The 26,681-nt window shown below is 47.7% G+C and overlaps 1 protein-coding gene across 1 annotated transcript in view; it reads left to right on the top strand.

Annotated features, from left to right (window-relative positions):
- Positions 1-8,111: 8,111 nt before the first annotated feature.
- Positions 8,112-26,681, top strand: part of WNT3A (Wnt family member 3A) — a gene marked incomplete at its 3' end in the record, with an annotated part of 91,835 nt that continues 73,265 nt past the window's right edge. The window contains exon 1 of the mRNA XM_084260764.1: positions 8,112-8,271. Within this exon, the coding sequence (XP_084116890.1) occupies positions 8,201-8,271 (71 nt within the window). The 5' untranslated portion in view covers positions 8,112-8,200. The remainder of the gene's footprint in view (positions 8,272-26,681) is intronic.

Raw genomic sequence — 26,681 nt, 5'->3', positions numbered from 1 at the left:
CCAAAGTATGTTTCACCACCAAAAATAAATCCCTTCTATAAAGAGAGATTGGATGAAGCTGAGTAAAGACATTGCAGTTTTATATCCAGCCCTTATTCTGAGTGTGGGTTTAGAGGGAAACTTCCCTAGAAGCCTAAATTCCACTCCTTTGGTTTCCTCCTGAGACCAGGAATATTGCATTTGCAGCGATGCTCACTGTGGTATTATTAATACTGAAAGCCACCTTGCTTGACTTCAGCCTTCTAGATTTGGGCAGGTAGCTGTTCAGGCAGTAGATAAGGAAAGAGGGGCAGAAAGCAGGGACCCCCAAAAGGACATTTCATTTTGTTTCCTCCCCTCTGAAGCACTTCACCCACTGGAGGCACTTCACTCCAAGGTCACAAGCTGCCTTAGGATATGTATCATTAGCAAGGTGTCATCCTTCTTTTAGATGCTGAGACCTGGTGAGAGGGATGCCTGCAGAAAAGGGATGCAGGAATTTCTCATCAGGAGCCAGAATCCAGATATAGATATAGATGAAAATATAAATACCAGACCCTAAAATGTTTATCTCAAAAAACCCTAAGTGATTATAATTACTTTATTGGACAGATTTCACTATCCTCTCTCTGTGCAATATGAGCTGGGGAGCTGCTTTGGCAGGGGGGTTGGACCTGATGAGCTCTGGGTGTCCCTTCCAACCCCTGTGATTCTGTGATTCCATGATTAGCATCCAAGCCTGTATCTCCCTGTGGATGGTCACTTGTACACACACCAGCAGGTCTGGGCCCCTAGAGATCCCTGGCTTCCACTTCTGATTAATACTTCTGGATCTGGCCTAGAGAAATGCAACATAAGCAAACACACCTTACAGGTGCAGGGCTGGGGTTATGTATGCATGCACTGCACTGAGGTCCTCAGGGGAGTGATGGGCAGTGACAGGACAGTGATGGCTCTTTCTTAGGGATGGCCAGAGATAGGACAAGGGGCAGTGGGTGCAAGCTGGAGCAGAGGAAGTTCCATGGGAATATAAGGAGGAACTTTTTCTCTGTGAGGGTGAGGGAGCCCTGGGACAGGCTGCCCAGAGAGGTTGTGGAGTCACCTTCTCTGGAGACATTCAAACACTGTCTGGATGTGTTCCTGTGGGATTTAGTCTGGGTGATCCTGCTTTGGTAGGGGGGTTGGACTAGATGATCTTTCAAGGTCCCTTCCAACTCCTAATGTTCTGTGATTCTGTGTGAGAACTTACACTTATCAGATTCTTCAGTTCCTATTCTGGGTTATTTCCTCTATGAATCTGGAGTTCTCTATGTGCCAGGAAAGCAGGGCTGCTCCTTACACACCCAGGGAGTTAGGTTTGCCTTCAAATGGCCAGTTCACCTTAAAAAAATTGGCTTTCCCCAAACCTCAGCCCATGAGGAAGAGCCCAACTTGCCCTTCACATGACCCATCTCAGAGGATGCTCTCCAAAAAAATGACTTTCCAACCACCTGGCAGCTTCTCATGGGAACCACCTGGAAAACTCTTCCTTGCCAACAGTGAGCAGACCTATGGAGCAGAGCACTGATTCCTCTCACCACAACCCTGAGGGGCTGTGAGATGCTCTGGAGAAGATGGTTGAAGGTGACCAACTCAGTGGGTTTAGGAGGAAGGGGTAATGAAAGGAAATGTTTATCCCAACATAGATATGACACTACCTGGCTTCTACTGCTCTCTAATAAAACTCTATACACCTGTTTGGTTACTATCAGCTATCATTTATTAAGGGAGATATGGTAAGACCATGCTGTTTCCAACTGCCACCACAGTTCTCAGAAGATACTCTGCCTGCCTACATAGATACTTTTCAACAGGGCAGAAGACCAGGGGTGCTGGTGTCCTGACCTGCTCCATGCTGTTGAGTGTGGAGGTGGGTGACAAGGAAATATTTGCCTGGTGTCATTCCCCCAAAGCACTGATCCCTCCTGAGCAAGCAAGGGAAGAGTTAGCACCCACAGTTTGTCCTCCCACCTTCCTTCTTCCCATCAGGCATCCCAGATATCCCACCGGTGACACAGAGACAAGCCCCTTCCCAGTTTTGGGCTCTGCCAACTCCTCTGCAGTGGGAAAAGGAAGGCAAAGCCCTGGTGGGGCAGATCCCTTTGCACTGGATGCATTGTTGGGCCGTGTTTTGGGGTTTTTTTTCTCCTCAGGTATGTTCTCCTGCTGTACCACTAGGTGGGCCAAAGCTACACCAGTGAAAGTCCTACCTTTCCTGCAGGTACCTGCCTGATACTTGCCAGCCAGCTGACAGGCAGCTGAGGGAGAGGAGGTGAAGGGAAGGAACAAGAAGACGTGTCAGAGACCCCCCAAGTTTCACATACCCCCCACCAATAGCTCAAGGCCCGGCCTCACCCTCATGCTGCCTTTCTAAAGCATCTTATTGATGACCAGGACATGCTCCTCAGAGCCAGGCATGGAAGAAACAGAGTCAGCATCAGAGCTTGGCAGAGGAGGCACACACAAAATAAGACAAAACCCTCCTTAAAATATCTTTTTTCTTCACCCCAGAGGAGGTGACAGAAGCTCCTGTATTTGAAAGCCCAAAGGAAAGGATCTTCACCCATGACATATCTGCTCTACATCACAGTGTAGCTTTTTGGGTCCTCTACCTCCAACAAACTGGAAGCTGTGATGTGTCTCTCATCCTTCCCATCCTGGGGACACGTATAGTACTGGATCTTCTGCTGTGAGCCATCCTCCATTTCTCCTGTGAGCATGGAGATGGGAGGATAACACCCTTACATGTTTTGATGGGAATCCAGAAGCAGCCAAAATCCCTGTCTGCTACTGGCATGGAATGACCTGGGCAGATGCCAGCCATAGCCAAAGGTGTCTTAGGCAGTGTCAAACATATGCTGTTCCCTTGCAGTTGAGGTCATCTCCTTGCAGCCTAAAGACCTGAGAAACCCACCTAAATGTGCTCTTGATTTGTTCATTGCTATCAGTACCTCTTTAAAACCCAAAGAGGCAATACCCTATAGGCATCTCATCTAACTTCAGCCATCTGAAGATTAAACTACATCTCAAACAGAAAGAAATGCAGTTCTAGAACTCTAGAACTCCCCCCACCTACCATGGACTAGTGTCTACAGTGGCTTGAGTTGCTCAGGTCTCCACTGTATGAATGACCATGGAGGCAGCCAGTGATAAGTAGGATCTGGACAGCGGTCATCAGGCAAGGTGAAACCCATGCCTTGGGTATATTTTGCACATTTCTAAAACTCCTCTCTATCTCAACCACTGACCAGCCTCTACTTCTGGGCAGCTGGTCAGAGAGAGACCTGTGTTGAAGAGGGGACACATCTGATGAGATCAGTGTCAGCCTAGCTTGTCGTTACTTGTGCTGCATCCATGGATGACATGGATGACATAGAGCTTGGTCTGCAGGGACCTTAAAAGGCACAGAGGCAAAATGAAAGAAGGATCCTAGCAGAAAGCCATGCCACAAGTCAACAGGACCATGGCAAAACCAACCTTCCAGCAAGCCAGGGCCCAGGTATCCATGATCCCAACATGATAGTTTCCAAGCATTATCAGAGGGAGGAGGTTCAGTGCTTGCAGCATGCTGTGATTTCTGGGTCTCCAGATATCTATAGCAACTCCTACATGCTACTGAGGTTGCTTAGCGTGGCTGGCTTTGGGCAGGATGGGTTGCCAAGCTGACTGGTGGGGATTTACTGGTGCTCCTGTTGTCACGACGTGCTGCAGTGTGGGCTTCTTGCCACAGAAGGGAAAAGAGCAAACCACAGCTTTCTCACACTGCCATGGCAGCTGTACCCAACCACGGGCTCCACCGTGTCCAGAGAGGGATGTGTGGGGGGAGACAGTGAGTAAATCATAAATGGGGTGGGGCAAGGACAGCAAGTGACACGGGGTATTTGAGAAGTGTGACAGGCTGCACTGCACCAGTCTGTCCGCCTTCCAGCCAGCCTGGATCCTTCCAAACCTCCTCCCCTTACCCACAGCCACTTTCCATAGACACCTCTGAGGTGGAAGCACCCTGGACATGCCTTTTTTTGAACACGGATGAGTGCAGCTGTTCCCTCTTGTGACTCAGTGTACCGTGAAGCAGTCATGGCTCTAAATCCAGCTCTATTTGCACACTCAAGTGGGCCCTGAAGATGCCAGCTGGGCCATCCCCATGAGTAATCAAGCTAGGACCCACTTGCAATGCCTTCAGAAGGCATTCCAACCAACCTCATGATGATGAAGCCTGCTCCACGTCCTCCCATCCCCTTTTCCAGCTTGGTAATTGGAGTTACCCACCTCCTTTCCCAGTAGGCTTATGGGGAGTGAGGAACCAGCCCCACGGCTGTGAACATGGTCAAGATTTCATTCTCCCTTTTGATAGTCAGGATGGTGGATTTTCACCTCCCAGAGAAGTCATGAACCAGAACTGCTGTTCACCTCACTGATGTGGGGATGGGCACCGTGGAAAATCTGTGCAAGGATCTTGCAGCTCCACCAGGACCAAGACTTGGTGCCTACCACTGAGGACTGACAACTCTGCAACCTGGACAGCCCCCCAGAACTTCTCCTTGGCCTCAGATAAGCAACACTGAGAGCAAAGAAGCCAAAAACTTGCTGTGCTCACCCCACCAAGGGCCAGATCCTGAACGTACACCCAAATATTGAGGTGAGGGATGAACATTGATGGACCAATATGAATGAGCTTTGGCCAGGTTTTGTCATCAGGCCCTAAAACCAACTGTCAGGGAGAAAACACCGCTGATTTGGGAAGCCAAATGACATCAGTCCCACCTCCCCAGCAGCCTTTTTACCGACTCTAATGGACTGCAAAATCTGCCCTTTAAAGGGCTGTGTTTCAAAGGTAACTTGGATAAGAGGTAGCTAATCCACAGTAGCAGTTCCTAGGGATGGGAGTAGCAGTTCCTAGGGATGGGAGTAGCAGTTCCTAGGGATGGGAGTAGCTACCACACACCCAACTACCTTTTTAATCAGTGTGATTAAAAGCAGTCGGTGTCAGAGTAGGGAGCAGGGCTGCTGAAGAAATCAATAGGGTCCCCTGCTTGTGTGTCTCTGTCTCTGTGTGTGTGTGTCTATGACAAAGTGGATTATCTCCATCCTCCCCAAACAGCAGCTGCAAAGCAAAGAGGAAAAGGGAGAGTGGCTGAATTTGTACCTTCAGGTAAAGTTGCCTTGGTGCTTCCTGGTGGGAGGGGCAGAAGCTTTGGGGGATGTTTAAATCTCTCCCCAGGAACAAAAGGAGGGGAGATTTAGCTCGACCCCTGGAAAGGAGTGGTGTGTCCTACCCCTTCCATCCCCGGTTTGCAGGGACCCCGGCGCAGGGGCGGGGTGCTGGTGTCTGAGGGTCCCCGTGCCTGTGCCTCTGTGTGTGTGTGTTCCAGTCTGCAGCGTGAGCAATTTCACTTGAAAAGACAGAGAAATCCCCTCCTTTGAAAGCCTCAGCGTTTGGTTCTTTCCAGTAATGCTATAATTGGATGGGATTTTCTCTAATACAGAGGGAAAGTCCTTAAGATGATTTTTCACACACCACCACCCTCCTCCTCCTCCTCCCTTTGCCTCGTCCTACCTTATGCAATAAAACTCCCTTTCTCCTTCTCCAGCCCCTCTGGGGTGGGGGGAGCAGCTGAAGGAGGTGGGGGCCGTTGGATTTAATACCCCTCCATGTAACCACAGCATCCACACGGCGGAGATTCGTTGGGAGAGCCGGGAAGAGCATCCCTTCCTCCTCTGGAAGGCGGCGAGGAGCCGCTGGGATCGACTCTGAGCTTGGCTACAACGGGACGATTAGATCTCAGAGCACTTTGCCAGAGCTCCCATTTGCAATCCCTTGTCATCCAACCCCAGAGAAAATAAATCAGGGCCCGACCCCTGCCAAATTCCCAGTGATTTAAATATCCCCGAATGAACTGCTTTTCTAGTATAATTTCAACTAGAATGAATATATCTCTCCATCTAGCTCAACACAAACATATCTTTATATATATATATATATGCATATAAAGCTCTCTGTGTGTAGATAGAAATATTCCCTACTCAGGGAAAATATATATGCAATTTTTAATGAGAAAGAAAGCACAATTTGATTTGAGCTGATGCAGGGTTGCAAGCCTTCCTCTGACAAAGTCATTAAAAATTGTACCTCTCTTTGTTCCCTGCGAGCCACAGAAACTCTCTGATTCCCAGATAAAATCAAGTCAAAGAAATAAATACAAATCTCATCCATTTCTCCCTCTTCTTAAAAAAAAAAAGGCAGCAAAACTCAGCAGAAAATAAAATAAAAATAAAAATAAAAATAAAAATTAAAATTAAAATTAAAATTAAAATTAAAATTAAAATTCAACAGGCAGAAGCCACGACAACCAAAAAAAAAGGAAAGAGAATCTCCGTTGTTATTCCAAGGAGAGAAAAAATATCTCCTAGCTCATCCAGCGCCTCCATCCCCTTGGTTTTCGCCTCCCCAGCCCCCTTCCAAATGACCCAGGGTAAGGGGGAAAGCCTGTCAGCTGGGTGACACTTGCTGAGGGATACAGCAAGCTTTAAACAATATGTTCCAGAGGAGCAGCAAATCTAACCACGTCCCCAATCTGGAGGAGCTACATCTTTATAATAATCTTCATAACCGTGCCTATTTTTTTTTGGTTTTCTTTCTTAAATTATTGTTATTGTTGTTATTCTTTCCACCCCACCGAAGAACCTGCAGATCTCTGAAGCCACCACAACTCAGTCTCCCCCCCTGCCGCCGCTGAAAGGAGAGAAACTGTTACAATGTGTAGAGAGATTTTTTTTTAAAGAAAAAAAGAAGAAAAAAGGAAAAAATAAAAGGAAAAAAAAGAAGGGGAAAAAAGGGGGGAAAGGGGAAAAAAAAGAAGGAAAAAAAGTAGAAAAAAAAGAAGAAAAAAACAAAGAAAAGGAAAAAAAGAAGGAAAAAAAAAGAAGGAAAAAAGAAGGAAAAAAGAAGGAAAAAAAAAGAAGGGAAAAAAGAAGGGAAAAAAAAAAGAAGGAAAAAAGAAGGAAAAAAGAAGGAAAAAAAAGAAGGAAAAAAAAAAGAGGGAAAAAAAAGAGAGAGATCAATTACTAGTGCCCTGTGGGGTGGATCTGGTGGATGAAGTCGTTTTCAGCAGCGCCTTCACAAAGTCTGGGGCTGGGACTCCTGAAAATTGTGATGAACCTAATTGAGATTTGCATGGAAGAAGTTGATTTCTTAGCAGATGTCTTCGGTGGAGCTCTTGGGTATATATGTGGCTGGTTGGGGTAGTGGGGAAGGGGGGTGTGTGTGTGTCTAGGGGGGGTGTGTGTGTGCATGGCTGGGTATAAATCCTATTTTTTGGGGTTTTTTTAAATGAAAAAAGAAGGAAGGGGGAAGGAAAAAAATAGGGAAAAAAGGAGCAACCAAAAGTTTCTAGAAAGTTAGTTCAAATTCGTTGCAAATCTTCAGGAAATTGAGAAGGAAACAGAATGGCAAGAAGGAGTAAATCGAGAAAATAATAATTTGAAAAAGGAAAAAAAATCACATTTTTTGAAACTTTTTTTTTTACTTTTTTTTTTTTTTTTTTTTTTTTTTGCATTTTAGTAGCTTCGACCCAGGGAGTGAAATCCGGGCAGGTTGTTATAGCTACCCAAATCCACAGGGGTCCCCCCTGTCTATTTAAACCCCCTAAATCTTCCTTCCCCTTTTTAAAACTACATTTTATCCCTTGGCTTGTGGGCCAACGTGCCCCCTAATGAGTATTAAAACACTATCTCCTTGCAATTAGCTCATTCCTGACTTCGCGCTCCTGATTGACAGAACAAGCCAAAGCATCAGAATTCTCCCTTTGGCAATAAGTGCTGATTGGGTCCTTTTTAAGAGAGCTACTTCAAACTTTTTTTTTTTTTTTTTTTTTTTTTTTAATATTTGCCTTCAGTGTCTTGGCTGAGAGAAGAGTTTTTTACCTCTCTGAGATTATTATTTTTTTTTTTTTCCTTGAGAGTAGCAGAGGAAGCAAAAGAGGATTTACCTGGTCGGGGTTGAGTTCACTTTTTATTTGACTCCCCCCTTTTTTTTTTTGGGTTTTTTTTTTTTTCCTTAAATTATTGTTATTATTATTATTCTTATTAAAATAATCATCCTGCCTCAGAAGAAAGGAAGGTTTTTGGCAACTCTGGTCCTTAAAAAAAAAAAAAAAAAAAAAGAAAGAACAACTTTTCATCAATGGCCTCTTTTGGATATTTCCTGTTTCTTTGTGGGTTGAGTCAGGCTCTGTCAAGTTACCCAATCTGGTGGTAAGTTTTATTCTTCTTCTTTTTTTTTTTTTTTTTTCACTCATTTTCATTTATTTTTTTCCCCTCCTCTGTTTTCTCTGCAACCCCTGCGCTTTAAGATGACTTGAAATTCTCCTTTCGTTGCCACTCAGCTTAAAGAGGTGGGATTGTTCCAGCGCCAGCAAGTTCTTTAGAACCTGCATTTCACCTCTTTTATTTATGCATTCACTTTGTTTATTTTGACTGGGTTATACCTGATCTCTCCTTCTCCTACTGTAAAAGAGAGAGAGAGAGAGCGATCGGAAAGTTATTATTTATTTTTTTTTAAAGCGCTTTGATCCTCTCCTGTGAAGAACAAAAGGCGCTGCCTGAATTAAAGAGATAATGATACAAGTTGACATGAGCATTTCAAGGTGATTTCGAGCCAGTCAGGTGGAAGGAAAGAGGAGGGAGGGTGGTGGTGGGGGGGAAAGGATGAAAACTTTTTCTCTTTTTCTTCTTTTTTTTCCTTTTCTTTTCCCCTTTGGTTTTAAGGAATGTTTAAGGGAAAAGAGGAGGGGGAAAATATATATATATATATATAAGAAATTAATTTAAAAACAAGGAAAGAAAGAGAAAGGTGAGGTGAGAAAGGAGGCTCAACAACCTGGGCTGGTTATGGAAAGGCAGAGCAGGGAGTAGGGAGACGGGCTTTGGGGAGAGAAAGGTGTGTGGGGGGGAAAAGATGTGCCCGGAGCTGCCCCGCGCAAAATCGGCGGGGATTTGCGCACCCCCGGGATAACGCACTTTTAAACCAAAATTTTTTTAATTCGGGCTGCGGCTTTTTTTTTCTTTATTTTTAGCTCTTTTTTCTTCCTTCCTTCCGCGCTTTACACCCTACGCCTTTAAGAGGCTTCTCTCCCTCTCTCTCTCCTCTCCTCTCCCCCACAAAAAGCAAATGGTGCTGGGCAAGGCATGTAACTGCAAGATCTGCTCTAATTACCCCGCGGAGGTAATTTGGGCTCAGGGAAGCCCTAGCTCAGGATTTAAAAAAAAAAAAAAAAAATAAAAAGCTCCCGTTCCGCGGCTGAGCGCGTAGGAAACGCCGAGCGGAGCCGCGCAAGTTTGCGCGGGGGGCACGGAGGCGCAGGCAAGGCGGGGTGTGTGTGTGTGTGTGTGTGTGTGTGTGTGTGTGTGTGTGTGTGTGTGTGTGTGTGTGTGTGTGTGTGTTTTGGGGAAGGGGGGTGGGGGGGGGTTCTTTTCTTTAACCCCTAGGCTGCGCGGGTGCGGAGCGGAATTGCCGCGGAGGGAAAAGGCGGGCTGCGCGGGCCCGGGGCGGTGCTGTAAATAACATCCAGAAAAGCGTCTTAAAAAACCCTGCTTAATAATAATTAATTAACTTGGAAAGTGCGTTTGATCTCCGCCACCCACCCCCACCCCCCTTTCCCATCCTTATCCCCCCCTTTCCCATCCTTATCCCCCCTTTCCCATCCTTATCCTCCCTTTCCCATCCTTATCCCCCCGCCCCATCCTTATCCCCCCCTTTCCCATCCTTATCCCCCCTTTCCCATCCTTATCCCCCCTCCCCATCCTTATCCCCCCTTTCCCATCCTTATCCCCCCCATCCCAAGTCTGGTGGTGAGGGGTGTTATCGGGGTTCAGGTGCGATCCGCGAACGGGGGAAGTGGAAAGGGATGGGGGGTGAAGAGGGGGAAATCCGCGTCCGCGGTACCTCCCGCCCGCATCCGCGCTGCCCGGGCGGTGCAGAGGTGAGGGTGTTGAAGGTAGCCTCTCCAACTATTTCAGGTATGTCTGAAAAAGCAGGGAATTCGTTGGGATGGGAGGGAAAGGGGGGAAAAAAAACCCAACCCAAGAAAAGAAAGCAATAAAATGCAAATGCGCTGTTGGGAAGAGAGGGGAGAGGAGAGGGAGAGGAGAGCACCTGGACGGGAGTCATTAAAAAGCAATCTTTTATTCCCAGCCACCATCTAACTTATAATTAGAAACTCCGGTCGCATTCCTGATTGGAGAAGGAAACGCATTCCTCTAATACCGACATAAATATTCCCTTGTCACCCACCGAAGGTAGAGGAGGGCAGAGCGGGTGCGTCCCTGGTCCCCGTTCCCCCCCTTCTCCTTCTCCTTCCCCTTCCCCTTCTCCTTCCCCTTCTCCTCCTTCATCCCGCTTTCCCCATCCCATCCCATCCCGGTCCCCGGCGCGGTGAGCCCGCAGCCCCGCTCCCGCATCCTTGGAGGGACAACCGGCTGTCGGGGCAAAAAAACCACCCCAAAACACCCCGAAATATGCACGGAAGGAGGCGGTGGAGAGATAGAGAGAGGGGCAGGGTGGGGGTCTCTCTCCATCAGGTGTGTGCGGGGGGGACCGCAGGGGCGACGCTTTGCTTGTTGGTTTGGGGGGTGTAGGGGGTGTCCCTCCTCCTCCTCCTCCTCCCCCCCCACACACCCCTTCATCCTCCCCCGGTGCCAGCCAGCGGTTTTAGACGTTTCTTTCGCAAAAGAGATCAAGCCCCCTTAGGCCATGGAAATGCAAAGGAGGTTTTGATTGGGGTGGGGGTGTCGGAGGAGAAGCCGGGTGCTGTTGGATTTGCTGCCTAAATTCCCCTTCTCTCTCACATCCCCACACCCCTTTCCCTTTTTATTTATCCTCCAGCAAGATACAAACCCACGGCCACCTCCGGGGATGGAGCTGGGGGACAGCCGGGCTGGCGGGAGGCTCAGGGGTTGGGGGGTGGTACAGGGGTCCCCCTGCTGCACATCCCAACATCGGGAGGTTTTTTTCCACCCCCTATTCAAGACCAACCTGTTTCCAAACCAGCTGATGTAGGAAATCGATCGTTCTTCTTTAGTTTAGTTTAATTTTCTTCTTTTTTGGGGGTTTGGTTGGGGGGTTTTGTTGTTTTTTTGTTGTTGTTTTGGTTTATATTTTGTTTCCTTCTTTCTCTTTTTGGGGAGGGGCTGCAGAGAGGGGCCAGGAGGTTTTAAGTCTGGTAGCCCAAGCAGTAAACACCCCACCTCAGCCACCTCTGTTTGAAAGCCTCCCCGATGCTATTAGCTCATAGCCACTCCACACAGCAGAAAAAAAATCACAGTTTGCCATCCCCAAATCGTGCCTTTCCCCCCTCTAACCCCTTGACTAATTGTCTCTAATTAAAGAGCAAATTCATCCTGAGCTGGGGATACTTCCACTGCTTTCAGCTTCAAGACAATCTGAGCAAAAGCAGGGATGGAGAAACAATACTTTCCTGTAGGCTTTGGTTAATTATTCTCCCAAAGGAAAGAAATTAGGGGGAATATCAAGTGTGTATTTGTCGGGGAAGGGGGGGGTGAGTGGGCATCTGGTGGTGTAATTTCTGCCTGCCTCTAAACCAGAGCTCCTTGAGCTGTGCCATGGTGTAGGGGCACCTGTTTAAGATCAGGCCTCCCCAGACAGACGTGGATGTGTGGTACCTTTGGGGAAAAAAAATCAGTGGAGCAAAAGGGGAAAGGGAAAAGGTTCCCTGGAGCAGTGATGCTCCACATCCTTGCAGTGATGATGGGGGTGGGGGGGAGACTACAAGCTACGGGAGCTTCTTAAAAGCAGCAAATTCCCAAATAATGTATTTATGGAGAGGGATGAAATGTATTATTTTAAAATAATTATTTAAAAATAAGAAGAGGGCAGTGTTGTTGAATTGGAAGTCCATGCACCAGGCTGGTGAAGGGGCTGGAGGGCAAATAAATCATTTGAGGAACGGTTGAGGGAGCTGGGGGTGTTTAGATTGGAGAAGAGGAGGCTGAGGGGAGACTTTATCACCACCTACAACTACCTGAAGGGAGGGTGTAGAGAGGTGGGTGATGGTCTCTTCATCGAGGTGACAGGAGATGGGACAAGGGGAAATGGCCTCAAGCTGTGCCAGGGCAGGTTGAGATTGGATATTAGAAAAAAATCTTTTACTGGAAGAGTTGTCAGGGCTGGAACAGGCTGCCCAGGGAGGGGGTTGAGTCACCTTCCCTGGATGTGTTCAGAAAAAGGGGTGATGAGGTACTTGGGGATCTGGTTTAGCACAGGATGGGAATGTTGGACTCGATCTTCAAAGGTCTCTTCCAACCTTGTGATTCTGTGTGTGATTCTGTGTGTGATTCTGTGTGTGATTCTGTGTGTGATGTGGCAAGTTTTCAGGGATGTGCTGGCATGATTTACTGTGGCAAGGGCAACCCCACGGGACCTCCTCCAACACAGCGCAGCATCGCGATGCTCAACCTAAAGGAGCTGCTGGTGGCAGCAACAGGCTCTTCCATACCCAGGGGGAGCAGATTAAAAGTAAAAATGAGGAGGGTTTGGGGTTTGGTTTGTTTTTTTTTTTTTCTCAAATGCTAGTGCTGTTCATTTTTTGGGTTGGTTTTGGTTTGTTTATTTCTTTATGTATTTATTTTAATGAGAGTGGGTGAAGGAAGACTTGGGAAATCCAGAAGCAGAATTCGTGACAGGGGTAGAACCACAGAATCACAGACTGGTCTGGGTTGGAAGGGACTCCAAGGATCATAAAAATCCAACCCCCCTGCTACAGGCAAGGCCACCAACTTCCAGGCTTGGATCTACACAAAGTTTCCCAAGGCCCCATCCAACCTAAACTGTAGGATTAGATATAACCTGTCCTGGTGGAGTCTGGGGTCTGTGGATTCATGGTGGCAGCACAAGCAAAATTGAAACTCTTTCTAGCTGGTTTGCACTTCCTTGGCTGACTGGCTGACACATGGAACAGGAGAAGCATTTGATTTTATTTTTTAATTAGTGGCATGAGGCCTGACTTGGTCTGAGGACAGACAGACTGCAGAAATGAGTCAGAAGAGGACAGGGTTTGGTTCAGGAGGGGAGAAACAAGCAACAAGAATTATCACAGGGCTGGGGATCTTAACTGCCTGTAGCCCAGGAGGCTGGTACAAGTAGAGATGCTCTCTGAGCTGAATTGGAAGTGCAAGCAGAGCTCTTCACCATAGGAGAAACCTGCCAGCTGGCATCTCAAATTTTCTTCCTGGGGTGGGAGGCAGCTCGGTGCAGGTTGTGGGATGCTGGTAGTTAAAGCATGTGCTGAGAGAGGGGCTGGAGGAGGAAGCATCATGGGAGGAGATAGGCACAGGCTGGGACCTCATGTGGTAGTGGTACTTTAGGAAGAGGTGTCTGCCCATCCCTATGTTCCACTAGTCATGCTGGAGGTCCCATCTCCTCTATTGCTCTCTCTAACACCCCTATCACATCTAAGTGGGGTGGGATGGCATCAGCCCTGTAACGAACTGGAGGAGGAGATGATCTCCATAACCACTACTGGTAGAGTGAATGCAATGCTACTGGAGATGCCAGGCTGGTGTTTGTGGACATGAAGGATGCGTGTTAGGAATACTTTCCCTGGCTGTGACCTGTGTTTCCTCTTGGCTTCTCATTGCTTATTCCCCAGGTCATAAGCAGTAAGATGACTTGTTGAAAGTGATCTAAAAGGTCTTTCTGTCTCTAATTGGTGTGATTCAGGAAATGTGAGTGTATGTGAGCAGGGTGGGAGGGAGCCCTGCCAACAGAAAGACAAGCAACCTGGTGGCATTACTCCAGCAATACGCAGGTGCAACACCTGAACGTGTCCCTGTCAGTGTTTGATGGCATCACTGCAGTAAAAGCAGAGCACAGATGAAGTCCTGGCCTGCAGCCTGGTTTGGGTCTCCCCTGGGATTTGTCCCTCTCAGGGTGGGTGAAACGGGCCTTGATTTGTGCTGGGGTGGGGGAAAGCCAGGCCAAGTTCTGGATCCCATGAGAAAGCTGCTTCTCCTTTTGTTGTGAATCCTGGAGAACCAATCTGAGTCTTGGCAGGCTCTGCACTTGAGAAAGCAAAGCTTAGGTTTGGCAGAGAGACACCCTGTTAAGTGAGAGATGATCATCCTTCGTTAGCCAGGAGGGAGGCAGAGCCATGGAAGGTCACCCAAGGGACAGCGTGAGCCATGTGTGTTGGCACCAAAGCTCCTACAGCAATCTCTAGAGCTTGGAAATGCAAACTGCATCTACCCACTTCTCTGCTCAATGAGCCAGAGTTGAGGGCTTTTGATGGTGTTCATCTCTCTTTCCTCCGTGGCGTGATGTTGAAGAGCTGTCATGCAGAGGTGGCTGCCTTGCAGCTGTGCAGCCCTCTCCCACCCTTGCCCCAGGGCTTGGGAATTGTCTTTTTACCTGTGTCTCTACATTACAACAGCATCTTGCAGGGCCCTGCTTTGCCAGGCAGAGTAGGATCAGGGAATGATGCTTCCACCTCTTCTCAGATACCATCTCACCCACCAGCCTTGGCTTTCCTGAGCACATCACAGGTGATTTACACTCAAGCAGCAACAGGGATAGAGGGAAACTGGGTCAAGGGGATAGTCAAGACCTCCCTGGATGCCTACCTGTGTCTTAGGGATCCTGCTTTGACAGGGGGTTGGACCTGATGATCTCTGGAAGTCCCTTCCAACCCCTACAATGTGATTCTGTGATCTTGCTGTGTAGATGTTAAATGGTAAGAAACAGCTCAGTGCTTGGTCCATGCATAGGGTACAGTGTATGAAGAGGAAGGGAGATACCTCCTTATCTCCATTTTTTCTCTTGGTGGGACCAGACAACCCCACTCTATTGGTATTTGTGGTGTTCCTGGCATAGTCCAGGCATGGAGGATCTGTGCCACGTTAAGTGGCTGGACCCAAATCACATAAGAAACCTCTGTCACAGCAGGAGCTGAAAATTTGGCAGGGTCTTAGCAAGAAGCCCCAGTCTCAAACATGAGGAGGGCTGGGACTCTCCCAGATAGCACTACACATGCTAACTAAAAGTCCTCATCTGCTCAGATTTTAGTAAATCGTGTTGTCCTGCTACATATGAATTGATTTTCTTTTTTCCTTTTAATTTTGAAAGGATTTTAATTAGGTAAGTTAGCCTCAAAACCAACAACTCAATACTCAAAGCATTGAGCAAAGGCATCACATCAAACAACTAAGATAAGGGAAAAGTGAATCACTTTTCTCCTCAGCCCATTCCAGGTAGCCCAAGAGGCAAAAAATGTCCTTCACAGACATTTTAACACCTCTAAGACTTCTCACTTGAAAACTCTGAGCACTTATTAGCATGGCTTAAGCTTTGATATGTGGCCAGGAAGGGAGAGGATGGGTTTTTATTCCCATTTTTCAGATGGGTAAGTGCAGGCAGAAGAATTTAAAGGCCCTGCTCTGGGCTTTGCATTGAGCAAGGGTGTAGCACCAAGACCTGCTGAGGACAGGCAGGTCTTTTCTTCTTCTTCTTTCCAAAGGCCTCTCTGCATTGATTCCACGTCTGTGGGTGCTGTTGTAGTGCACAGCACCAGGGCAGGGTAAAGAAGTGACTGTTTCAGACATTCCCAAAGGAGGTGGGCCTTGTCCTCCTCCCTGAGCTTCTGTGCCACCTTGATAAGCCGTTTTCCTTGTGCACAAGGCATTTCTTGTCCCAGGCTCACCTGTAAGTAGAGGCTTGCTGTAAGCAGAGTAGCTGGGACAGGGGGGTGGCCACAGCTCTGCTTTCTGCTGTCTCTCTGAAGCATCAGTGTGGGTGAGACTTGGCTTTCCCTGTGAGTCTGTGCTTTCCCCTTTGAGAGGAAAATCAAGGGTTGCTGCTCTTATACAGGAGAAATGATGCTGGCTCACTGGTGTCTTCACCCTGGACTGAGCCCAAAGGGTGTTGATCAGTGGAGCAGAGTCTGACTGGGGGCCTGTGACTAGCAGTGTTCCCCAGGGCTCGGTGTTGGGTCCAGTCCTGTTTAATATCTTCATTGATGACCTTGATGAGGGAATAGCATCCACCCTCAGCAAGTACCCGATGATACAGAGCTGGGAGGAGTGGCTGACACACAGGAACACTGTGCTGCCATCCAGAGAGACCTGGACAGGCTGGAGAGCTGGGCAGGGAGAAACCAGATGAGGTTCAGTAAAAGCAAGTGGAGAGTCTGGCACCTGGGAAGGAATAACTGCTGGAATCAGTACAGGCTGGGGGATGATCTGCTGGAGAAGAGCTCTGTGGAGAAGGACCTGGGGGTCCTGGTAGATGAAAGGGTGGCCATGAGCCAGCAGTGTGCCCTGGGGGCTGAGAGAGCCAATGGGATCCTGGGGTGCATCAGGAGGAGTGTGGCCAGCAGGTCAAAGGAGGGGATCCTCCTCCTCTGCTCTGCCCTGGTCAGGCCTCACCTGGAGTGTTGTGTCCAGTTCTGGGTTCCCTGGGATAAAAAGGACAGGGATCTCCTGGAGAGAGTCCAAAGAAGGGCTACAAAGATGCTGAAGGGCCTGGAGCATCTCCCCTATGAGGAGAGGCTGAATGAGCTGGGGCTGTTCAGTCTTGAGAAGACTAAGAGGGGATCTAATTAATGTCTATAAGTATCTTAAGCATGGAATGCAGGGGGAATCAGCCAGCCCCTTTTCAGTGTCTGTGGGGACAGGACAAGGGGCAATGGCTGCAAGTTAGAGCATAGGAAGAACTTTTCCCCAGGGAGGGTGAGGGAGCCCTGGGACAGGCTGCCCAGGGGGTGTGGAGTCTCCTTCTCTGGAGAGATTCCAGCCCCGTCTGGACGCCGCCCTGTGCAATATGAGCTGGGGAGCTGCTTTGGCAGGGGGGTTGGACCTGATGATCTCTGGAGGTCCCTTCTAACCCCTGTGATTCTGTGATCCTTTCCTTCCAGGATCCCTTTCCTGCTTGCATCCTGATTCCCATGACTGGGATAGGCCAACTTGACTCCAGCCCTGCAGCGATGCTGCTGCTTTTCCAGCTGGGTCCTGCCAGTCTCTGCACCTCTTCCCACGTTGCTAGTGCTTAACACAGGCACAAAGCAGCAGTGGGAAGGAGCCTGCTCTGTGCTAGACCTTGCAAGGAGCAGATATTTGTGCTATGCCTGTATGAGAGTGCAGGAACAGCCCAGTGGGACAACCATGTGTTGATGTGCCCAGTTCCCTCTTGCTCAGCATTTGTGCTGGTGTTCCTTGAGTGTGTGATTCAAACAGCCTGGCTGTACCTCAGAGGCTTTTACTGAGTATAATGACAGAGCTTAACAAGCTTTGTGTGTCACAGGGGGAATCCTCTAGGCTCTGAGTTGTGAAATTTTGGACACCCAATCTGTATGTAGCATGGTGAAAAACTGTTGGCTGTGCATTGAGGATAGAGCCTCATCACCAGGGCCTCCTCTCCTACTGTCACAGACATGCATGTTGAAGTTTCCTTCCCAGAGCAGGACTGGACTGATGATGTTGCTCTGAATCCCAAAGGAAACTCTGTAGACTCAAAAAGTGTTGCTGGTAAGAGGGGAGGTGGAGGATGCAGGAGGTCTGGATACCACTGATGCAAAGAAGAAGGACTTTCTTGATCCACAATAGTCACCCACTGTCTTCTGGTGATGTGAAGCTTGGTGCTTTTTGCCCAGTCAAGTGGTGACAAGTCCTGGGGCAATGGTCCCAGTAATAACCACTGAAATGTGGTGGAAAGGAAGTAGAAATAGCAGGGGGAGAGTTATTGGCCAGGGCACATATGTCTTCTCTGGATGCTGTGCTGAGGCTGGATGGGGCACAGCCCCAGCAGGAGATGTTCCCATCCTGTATCACTAAACCCTTCTCTGCTTTGCCGACACCACCGAGAAGGAAACGAAGGACCAGGGTCCATAAGAGCTGAGATGGTTTGTTAGGGCTTAATAGTGAAAGGAGAGGAATAGTCAGGAAGCTCTGTAAGGGCAGGAGCCCTCCCATGATGCTTCCACCAGGGTTTTGCTGGATCAGGCTCAGGGTTGGTCTTGCAGAAAAGCCACCCTTGTCACTGTCTGTGCCAACAGTTTCCATCCAGCATGGACCACTCATAATGCTTTTCTCCTCTCCTGTACCTTTAAAAATGGCAAGGTTTGGCCTTATGTCTTGTTACCATCTTAGTACAACATATAAAAGTTCATCAGTTCCTCAGTTCACTCCATATTCTGCTGGCACTTGAGAAAAACAAGAGGAGGGACAAAGAACCAATGCATTAACTTCCCTTGTTCTGAACTCCTAACATAGGGCACTGCTTTGAGAAACAGCCTGTAAGCCAGGGGAGAGCATTATGCATCACAAAGATGTTGCTTGTCTCCTCTCCTTGTTTGTCACCTGCATATTCACAGGCCCCTTCCCACTAGGATGTTGCTGATACCCAGAGAGCACTTTGCATTTGTAGAGCCTGGGCCATCAAAGGAGCTCAAAGTGCCTTTGGCCTCCTCATCACAGTTTCTGTTCTGGTGTAAATAATACTCAGCTATACTTTATATTGGTGTGGCAATAACTCTTAGCAGGGATGCTGTTACTCTTTTCCAACATAGGGATTCCTCCACACTCCATTGGTGTGAAATGCTTTCCTCTTACTGCATCTTGGCACGTGGGTTACACAGAAAAGCTCCCATCATAGTAGTCTGGTTCCCTTCTCACATCACAGACCTGGCAAAGCATCCCAGCTGTCTGGGATGCTCATATCTCCTCTGCCATGAGGGCTCTGTAGGCTCAAAGCGTGTTGGGACAGGCTTTATTAGGAGGCTTAAGGCATGTCTTGGAGGTTTCTTGAGCTCAGATCATAGTAGTCTCACATTTCTGGCCTGGCCTCATGTGTGTCACAGATTGTGGTTGCTCTCCTGGTCACTGTGCATCAATCTGAGCTGTCAGTTCAAGCACATTTTCCTGGACAAACATCTAGTCTGGAAATAAAGATGCTTGTGTTTCCATCAGGTGCCATTCATGTCTGTCTACCATGGCAACAGCGTCCTGGTTGTCCTCAGAGGCCTGCTAGGGGTTGTATATAATCCACTGATGACCTGTTCCTTCCTTAGCAGCAGATGGAGGCTGGTCAAGGAAATCCTAGTGCATCTCAGTGGCACTGGATTTTTATCTGCAAGCTACCCAGCAAAGCCTTGGGGTGGAATTCATCTTACCCATCATGTGTCTGCAATTCAGATATCTCCATCCAAGCCAGGTCCTCTTGGCTCCTTTTGTTGGTGGGGAGAGACAGGCACTTTCTTACAGTGCAATTCATGTCTCAGTCCTTCAACTGAGCTTGACTGGTTAAATCCCCTGCCACTGTGGAGGAGTTATGGAAATCAGCTCAGAGCCATGTTGGGGACTGTCACCTGAGTTTAGTCAAATTATTCCCAAGATAGGGAATCTCCTTTAGGAGTCTGCTCAGTGGTTAATTTATGATCTGTTAGAACATGAGCTCTAATGCCCATTGCCTAGCAGAATTTCACGTAGCTAAAGCTGAGTCCTGGACTTTTTCTTCATCTTTTCTTCCCACATTTAAGAAGCTCTTTGGTGCACAGTGCTCACTGTTGTATTGGAATGGGTGCAACCAGGATATAGAATCACAGGATGTGCTGGGTGGGAAGGGAGCTTTAAAGGCCATCTAGTTCCACCCCCTGCAGTGAGCAGGGACATCTTCACTAGAGCAGGTTGCTCAGAGCCCCATCAAGCCTGACCTTGGATATCTCCAGGGATGGGGCCTCCACCACCTCCTATACTGTGCTATTGCAGGAACACACATGACTTCCAGACTGGCAGTAAAAACCTCTAGGCCACCCCTTTCCTTAGCAAATTCTTACCATCTTATATTTTGTCATGTCCTGCTGAATGCCTAAGCAGCTTCTGTGTTTTGCTGCTTCCCCTGAAACATATTTAACCCTGTCTCTAATCCAGCACACTGGAGGGAACAAATACATCTTCCTCACCTTCCTCAGCCTCAAACACATCCAGAGTCTCCCACCGTCCCCCCATCCACATCCAGAAGCCATTGACTCAAGCTTGTAACAGAGCTGCATCTCAAAATGTTTTAAAAAGAGGTGGACAATGGCTTTCTTGCTTCCCCATTGCAACAGTTAAGTCAGCAGCAGAGGACACAATCACTCCTACTTAAGAAAGTGCTGTGTCTGCACCTCAGAGAGTTCATCTGGCTCTGTTTTACTTTCAGTTCTCTGAAACCAAATCTTGTCTCTTTTTCCCAGTCTATGTCTCTTAATTTCACTTTCCAGGTTGGTATTTCCTCTACATCTCCTTTGGAAGATGCAGTTATGAACATTGAGGTTTCCAAGGAAGTTGCTGTTACCCAGCAGGGTGGAGCAGGGAGAAAATGCAGAGCCCATCTCTGCTATGGCCAGGCCTGTGAAATGAAGCCAAATAGCACTGAGCAGAGCAGGAGTTTCTTGTGCCTCCAAACGAGTGCACCTTGCCTAATAGAGATATCTACTAAGGGGTGGGAAGGCAGGAATGAAACTCCTTGAACAGCTGCCAAGCTTACCATTCACTTTGTCCCTCTGCCCCCCAGAAGAAGAACAATAGGGCCTGTTGCTAGAGGGTGTTGTTTGGCATGACAGAAAGCGACTCTAAATCCTTTGCAGGCTGAAGGACACACTTAGGGAGCATTTCCTTCTTTTTTTTTCCCTTTTTTTCCATGGGCTTACAGTAGGCAGGAAGGAATGGCACAGTCTAAGCTCTTGCTAAGCAGGTAGCACCCTGTCCAAAGTGTAGTGACAACTGGGGAAACACCACAGGGCTTTAGATAAGCCCCTCGCCCTCATGAGGCCCCAGCTGGAGTCCTGTGTCCAGAGCTGGGGCCCAACACAAGGAAGATGTGGGGCTGTTGGAGAGGGGTCAGAGGAGGCCATGGAGATGATGGAGCATCTCCCCTATGAAGAGAGGCTGAGGGAGCTGGGCTGAGTCATCCTGGAGAAGAGAAGGCTGTGGGGGGACCTCATTGCAGCCTTCCAGTCCCTGAAGGGAGCAGAGAAACAGGAGGGGAATCAGCTCTTTATGAGGGTAGATACTGGCAGGACAAGGGGGAATGGATTAAAGCTGAAGGAGGGAAGGTTTAAATTAGATATTAGGGGGAAGTTTTTTCAGAGAGAGTGGTGAGGGGCTGGAACAGGCTGCCCAGAGAGGTGGTGGATGCCCCGTCCCTGGGGGTGTTCAAGGCCGGGTTGGCTGGGGCCCTGGGCAACCTTGTGTAGCTCCAGGCCTGGAGGTTGGTGGCCCTGCCTGTGGCAGGGGGGTTGAACTGTCTGATCCTAGGGGTCCCTTCCAACCCAGACCTGTAGAATTTACTGGGAGACCACAGTTCCTTTAGAGAAATAAAAACCTGGTAAGTGCTTGTTTTGGGAAGATGCAGATTTGATTCTCATCCCTTCTGGAGAAGGAATCATCTTGTAGCTTTAACAGTCTCTAACCATGTGTCTTTTAGAATTATTGGAGAGAAGTAGTACACAGTTTATCTGGCATATGTTAGACATTGAATTTTGGATGGGGTGACTCATGTTCCAGCTGTGCCAGTTTCTTCACCAGTGCCTTGAAGAGGATCCTGGATGACTAGGTCAGGCAAAGATATTTCCTTTTAGACAGATTAACGCACCTTCTTTTTAATTTTTTTTTCTTTTAATACACTCCTAAAGGCTGGGAGCATCTAGACATTGAATGATCTACCTAGATAGCTAGATACTGAAAGAGGACACTTCCATTGGGAGACCCTTTTGAAATTCGGTCACATCTTCAGTGACCAAATTAACTTTATAAACCTGTCACTTGAAGACCTGGTGTTGCATGCCACATAGGCATAAAAGAGATGAGTAAAAATCTCATCTCTCAGGAGGGTTTTTGGAGGAAGTTCTTGTGAAGTATCATTTCCATGGGAAGAGCAGACCTGATGCATTTGTCATGAAGTAATTTTCCTTTCCAATCCAGCCCAGGAGAGCTGGGAATCTTATTTGGTCCTGTTTTTCCTTGTGGCTTTGTGATGCTGGTGGAGAGACATCCCAGAGGCCCTGGTAAATGGTAGTCTTAGAAAATGTGTAGGTTCTGGGAAGGCATTTGGAATGTGTGTTGATGTGTGTTGTCTATTATTTTCTGTCAGGGAGGGATCCAGGCACTGCAAAGCTCAGTCCAGCCTAGATAAGTGCTCATTTACAAAGAAGTGTAAAACTACAAAGAAAGAAAACTGCGGCCTGATCTCCAGAGCCTGAAGCTGCAGTTTTGCTGCAGCATTAGCAGAGGTGTGGTCTGGTCACCATCTGCAAAGATTTGCTGGTGGAAGAGGAAAAGGACAGAAGAAATGAAGTGCAGGGCTATTTAGACACATAATTCTTTATGCTTTTAGACTTATTGACTGCAACCTGATCAATTAACTGATTTATTGACCTGCCCCTTGCTGGTGGGTTGCTGTGACTGGTCTGTGAACACCCATAGCTCATTCTTAACAGGAGGGAAAGTGGATTAGCTCTGTTCCTTCTACTGAAGTGCTCATTTTTCCTCCCATGCTGTAGAAACAGATGTAGTTATCTAACTGTTAGGCACCTTAGGTTAGTTGAGATGCATCCCACTGTGTGTTTGCAATAATAGGTACAACAACTTCTGCCATGATTAAATGACTCAATCCAGAAATCATCTTATCCATCCTCATGTGCCCCAGGCTGGATTAAAGGTACCTAAACCAGAATTGTGAAGAAGTAGTGGATGTGTGAGGTACTTCACGCTGAGTCACTGCTAACAAGAGTATCAGCTGGATGAGGAAGGAGCTCACTGGATCAGACAGCCCTTCTCTAACAGGACAGGTCATGGATATTAAGGGATTGATTGCAAAATCTAAGAGTCGCTTACAACAGAAGAGTAAGAGCACAGTGGGAACTAGTCTTCCCCTGAAAGAGTATAGGGTCCAGACAGATGGGGCAAACAACAGTTGAAAGGGAATAGATAAGACACATTAGCAGAAGATTGGGAATCAGACAGGGAAATGCTAATTCAGTGGCCACTGAAATCCTTGGTGCTACTTGCCCACAGGCATATGGGAAGTCTGTGAGGGAAGCGAGCAATGAGTCCATCTGTCCCACTGACGCAATGTGTAGTCTCAGCCTCCTGGTGAACAAAAGGTTCAAGCTCAGTCATGACACAAGGCAGCGAGTTGTCAGTATGGGCTTCTGATGGCTCCACTAAAATCACAAGTAAGCCATCGTGTTTACCAGAAGATTCTCCAAACTAGTGCAGAAACTAATTCAAGGGTTATTACAGTCTGCCATATATTCACAGCCACAGATAGAGTGGAGGTGTTTGTCACCAACAGTGACGCTAATGGTGTCTCCTGTTGCCTTTGATACTGGTACTCAGACAGAATAGATGGAGAAGTTCTGTCCTGCACACCAGCCCCAGAAATAGGGCAATACAGGCTCTTGCTTGGACTCTTGTACAGAAGAGCACAGTTTTGCCCATCTCTAGTGCAAGGAGGGTGGGGCAATATGCAAGACCTCAGCTATCTAATGAATTGGAGACTCTGTGATAAACCAGGGAGGAAAAGATAATGCAGGGGCTAAAGCACATCCTTAGTACGTGGGATCTCTGGTCATACCCCTGCTCTGCCCTCTGCAAGCCTAAACAAATAGTTTGCTGACCTGGATCAGTGAGAATCAGAACGCTGGAAAACAAGCCAGTTTCCTACAGCGTCTGGCAGAGGGTGTTACACACACCCTGTTTCAACGTACAGTATGGGGTCACTGCGTGGAGCCTGAGGTACAGGAGGAAAAGTGGTGCTGGAGTTACCCTTGACTCACTGTTTCAAAAAGAAAACAACTGACACCGGGGTGAGGGTAACAGCCAGGGCAGCAGGACACTCATGAGTCAGTCCAACAGAGACCGTGACTGAAGCGTTTCAGGTTTGTTGGTTCTGCTGTAGGGTTGTACATGATGCTTACGCACTGTAGCTGTGCTCAGCAGGATTCGTCATGCTCTATCTCAAAGCTGGACATCTCACCTGAGGTAGTCATCTAAGCTCCCTTCCTAGTCAATGAATGAAGGCTGACACTTCCTCACTGTGACTCAGCAGCCCTATCTTTGATGTCAATCTTTGGATGCAATGACTCTCTCTCTAGCAGCCAATGGTCTCTTTGTGCTGGTGATCAAGAGAACTGTGACTAGGTGGGTGCCTGACTTCAGGGATGAACAAGGTTAGGTCAAACTCCATGATGCTCAAATCCTTTTGTTCACCCTTCCCATAGATATGTGACCCCATAGACGAGGAGCTTGTGTTTCTGCAGAACTCTATCCTTTTGGGGTTTCTGTGGTACCTACAATCTAAAGGCTCATTCAAGAAAAGTGCTCTTCCAGAAGCATCACTTATGAAAGGAATAGTTGGTTGATTTTTGTAACCAGTAACGATCTGCCAGGGGGTGGTACAGGGACAGAGACCACCCTCGAGACCAATCACCATTCTGAAATCACTGCAGCAGGAGTCACCAACTCATATTCTCTTCTCCTGAGCTTGAGGTTTTTATGGTTCTGCTGACCTTGCTGATAAGATCTTGTACATGGTTATTCACACACTTGTGCTGTCTAGTCCTCAAATTCCCAGACTGTTTCTGTTACTGTGAATGAGGAAGAGTTCGGCTTATCTTATATTTCCTTGATCTTAAAGATGTCAGGGAAGATGCTTGGGATTTTCTTTGATGCCAGGAGAGTATGGTGGCCGCAGTAAAATGGAAGAGTGAGAGAAGCCATGTGAACACCCCTCTAAACTGCCTAGGTTTCAGGTCTCTGCATAGGTTTTGCTATTAAAACTGTCTGGGTGCTAAGTTAGGCATGAACTTAGCCCTAGGCACTACTATGCTAAGTTAAACTTTATTATTAATGTTAGGAGAGAATGGATGGAGACACCTCAGGTGTAATTTGTGTAATTTTCAGCCCCTGTTGGCCCCCTTCTCTGTGAAATTCAGCCCCTTCCAAAGTGTGTTTAAAATGCAGACCTATAAGGGACTGAGGTCCTTCACAGCAATGGCTTTCTTTCCTTGGAGGGGCTGGCAAGCTGGGAGCGTGGAGGGACTCATGGAAGGGTTATCAGACACTTTGCTCCTCCCCTCCATCTCTCTCAGCTGTTTTCTGTATGAACAAAGGCTTAAGCAATCCCACTGCCTGTCGTTTTGCCTCTGTAATGACTTTTGAACCTATCTGCCCAAAGAGCTTCGTTGGGCAGAGGTTCTCAAAGATACAGTACGCTCACAAGTCTCATAAAAGTGGGCAGTTAAGTGGAGGAGAAATGTGGCTGGTGCCCTCCCAGAGGGAGAGAATACAGAGTGTGTGTGTGTGCACATGTATGCACATGTGTGCCTGTGAGATGCATATATGTGTCCATGCATCTATCCATGAGTGTGTGCAATGTTCTCTAGGCATCAGAAGTCCAGACAGAAGGACAGAGAAGTCAATGGTCATGAGTTTTGGTGGCCACAGAATAAGCCCTTGCTCTGTTTTTCTTTTATCTACCCATCTACTGCTTCTTCCCTCTTTCTTCTCATTCCCACCATGAGATTTGTGGGTGGAAGGAGGACATGGAGGATGTGGACTGTGCCATGAATCTCTTGATAGACGCATTGCATTGTGTGACTGAGGAAGAGATGAAGTGAGTGAACCTTCTTGTTAGGTTTAGGGAGGGTGGAGGGCTCCAGTTCTTGGAAGGTCCATGCTCCCCAGACACAGCTTGTCTCCCATGCCAGGACAACACGTACAACTTGCCCCTCACTTGGCAGGCACTTGACAGCATGGCTGTGATTACAGGCATTTCAGTAGAGGGTCAGAAGGCAGAGTCAGTGAGCGTGATGAAGGGATTGTGGTCATGGCCAGCTTGCATTCTGTGGTCATAGGAGCAAGACAGCTACAGAAATGCACCCAAGTCCCTGGTGGAGTGATTTTAGCAGCTCCCAGTGACACCTCCCAGAGAAGTCCATTTAATAACTACATTGAGGATTCTTTGGAGAAAAGAAGTAACTAGTACAAAAGAAGATAGCTGTGTAAATATGTAATACACAGGCCTGCATATATGTATGTGTACATGCACATATGCTTCTCCTTAGCTTTACCTTCTGCTCCCAAGACAGGTCAAACTCGAGGGAAACCTTCCCTTGACTTCAGCAGACTTTGGAGCAATCTTTGTCTCGTGCCTTATACTCTGAGCTCCTTTGAGCTCCCCTGGGCCTTATCCTCCAAGTTGCTTCATACTTTGATTCTGGGCCAGGAAAGTGCTGCTTAGCCTTGTGTTTATCCTGAAGTATCTGGGCAGTTCTGTTCATTTTCTGTGCGCAGGCACCAAGCTGGGTCACACAGGTTGAGATCAAGCCCGAGAGCAGGGAGAGTCTTTCCTGTGTTGGGCTGATACATAGCACATTATTATACATGCTATCAAGGACACACAGTAATAATGTATGTAAATTACAGGCATATCTCTCAGTCCCATCTCCTATCCCACTGCAGGAGAGAGAAGGAACCCAGTTAAGGCTTGTATGTATCTGACAACATGCAGGAAAACTTGGCTGAGAGCTGGATGGGGTTTTGGGGCATGCAAAGGCAGAATTGCAGAACTCTTGTGTGTATCCTAATGGGCTGTAGCATTTGCAAACCCCATCCAT

The sequence above is a fragment of the Gallinula chloropus genome (genome assembly GCF_964237585.1).
Source record: "Gallinula chloropus genome assembly, chromosome: 2".
NCBI classification, from domain to species: domain Eukaryota; kingdom Metazoa; phylum Chordata; class Aves; order Gruiformes; family Rallidae; genus Gallinula; species Gallinula chloropus.
This window is presented reverse-complemented; position numbering and strand designations above follow the sequence as displayed.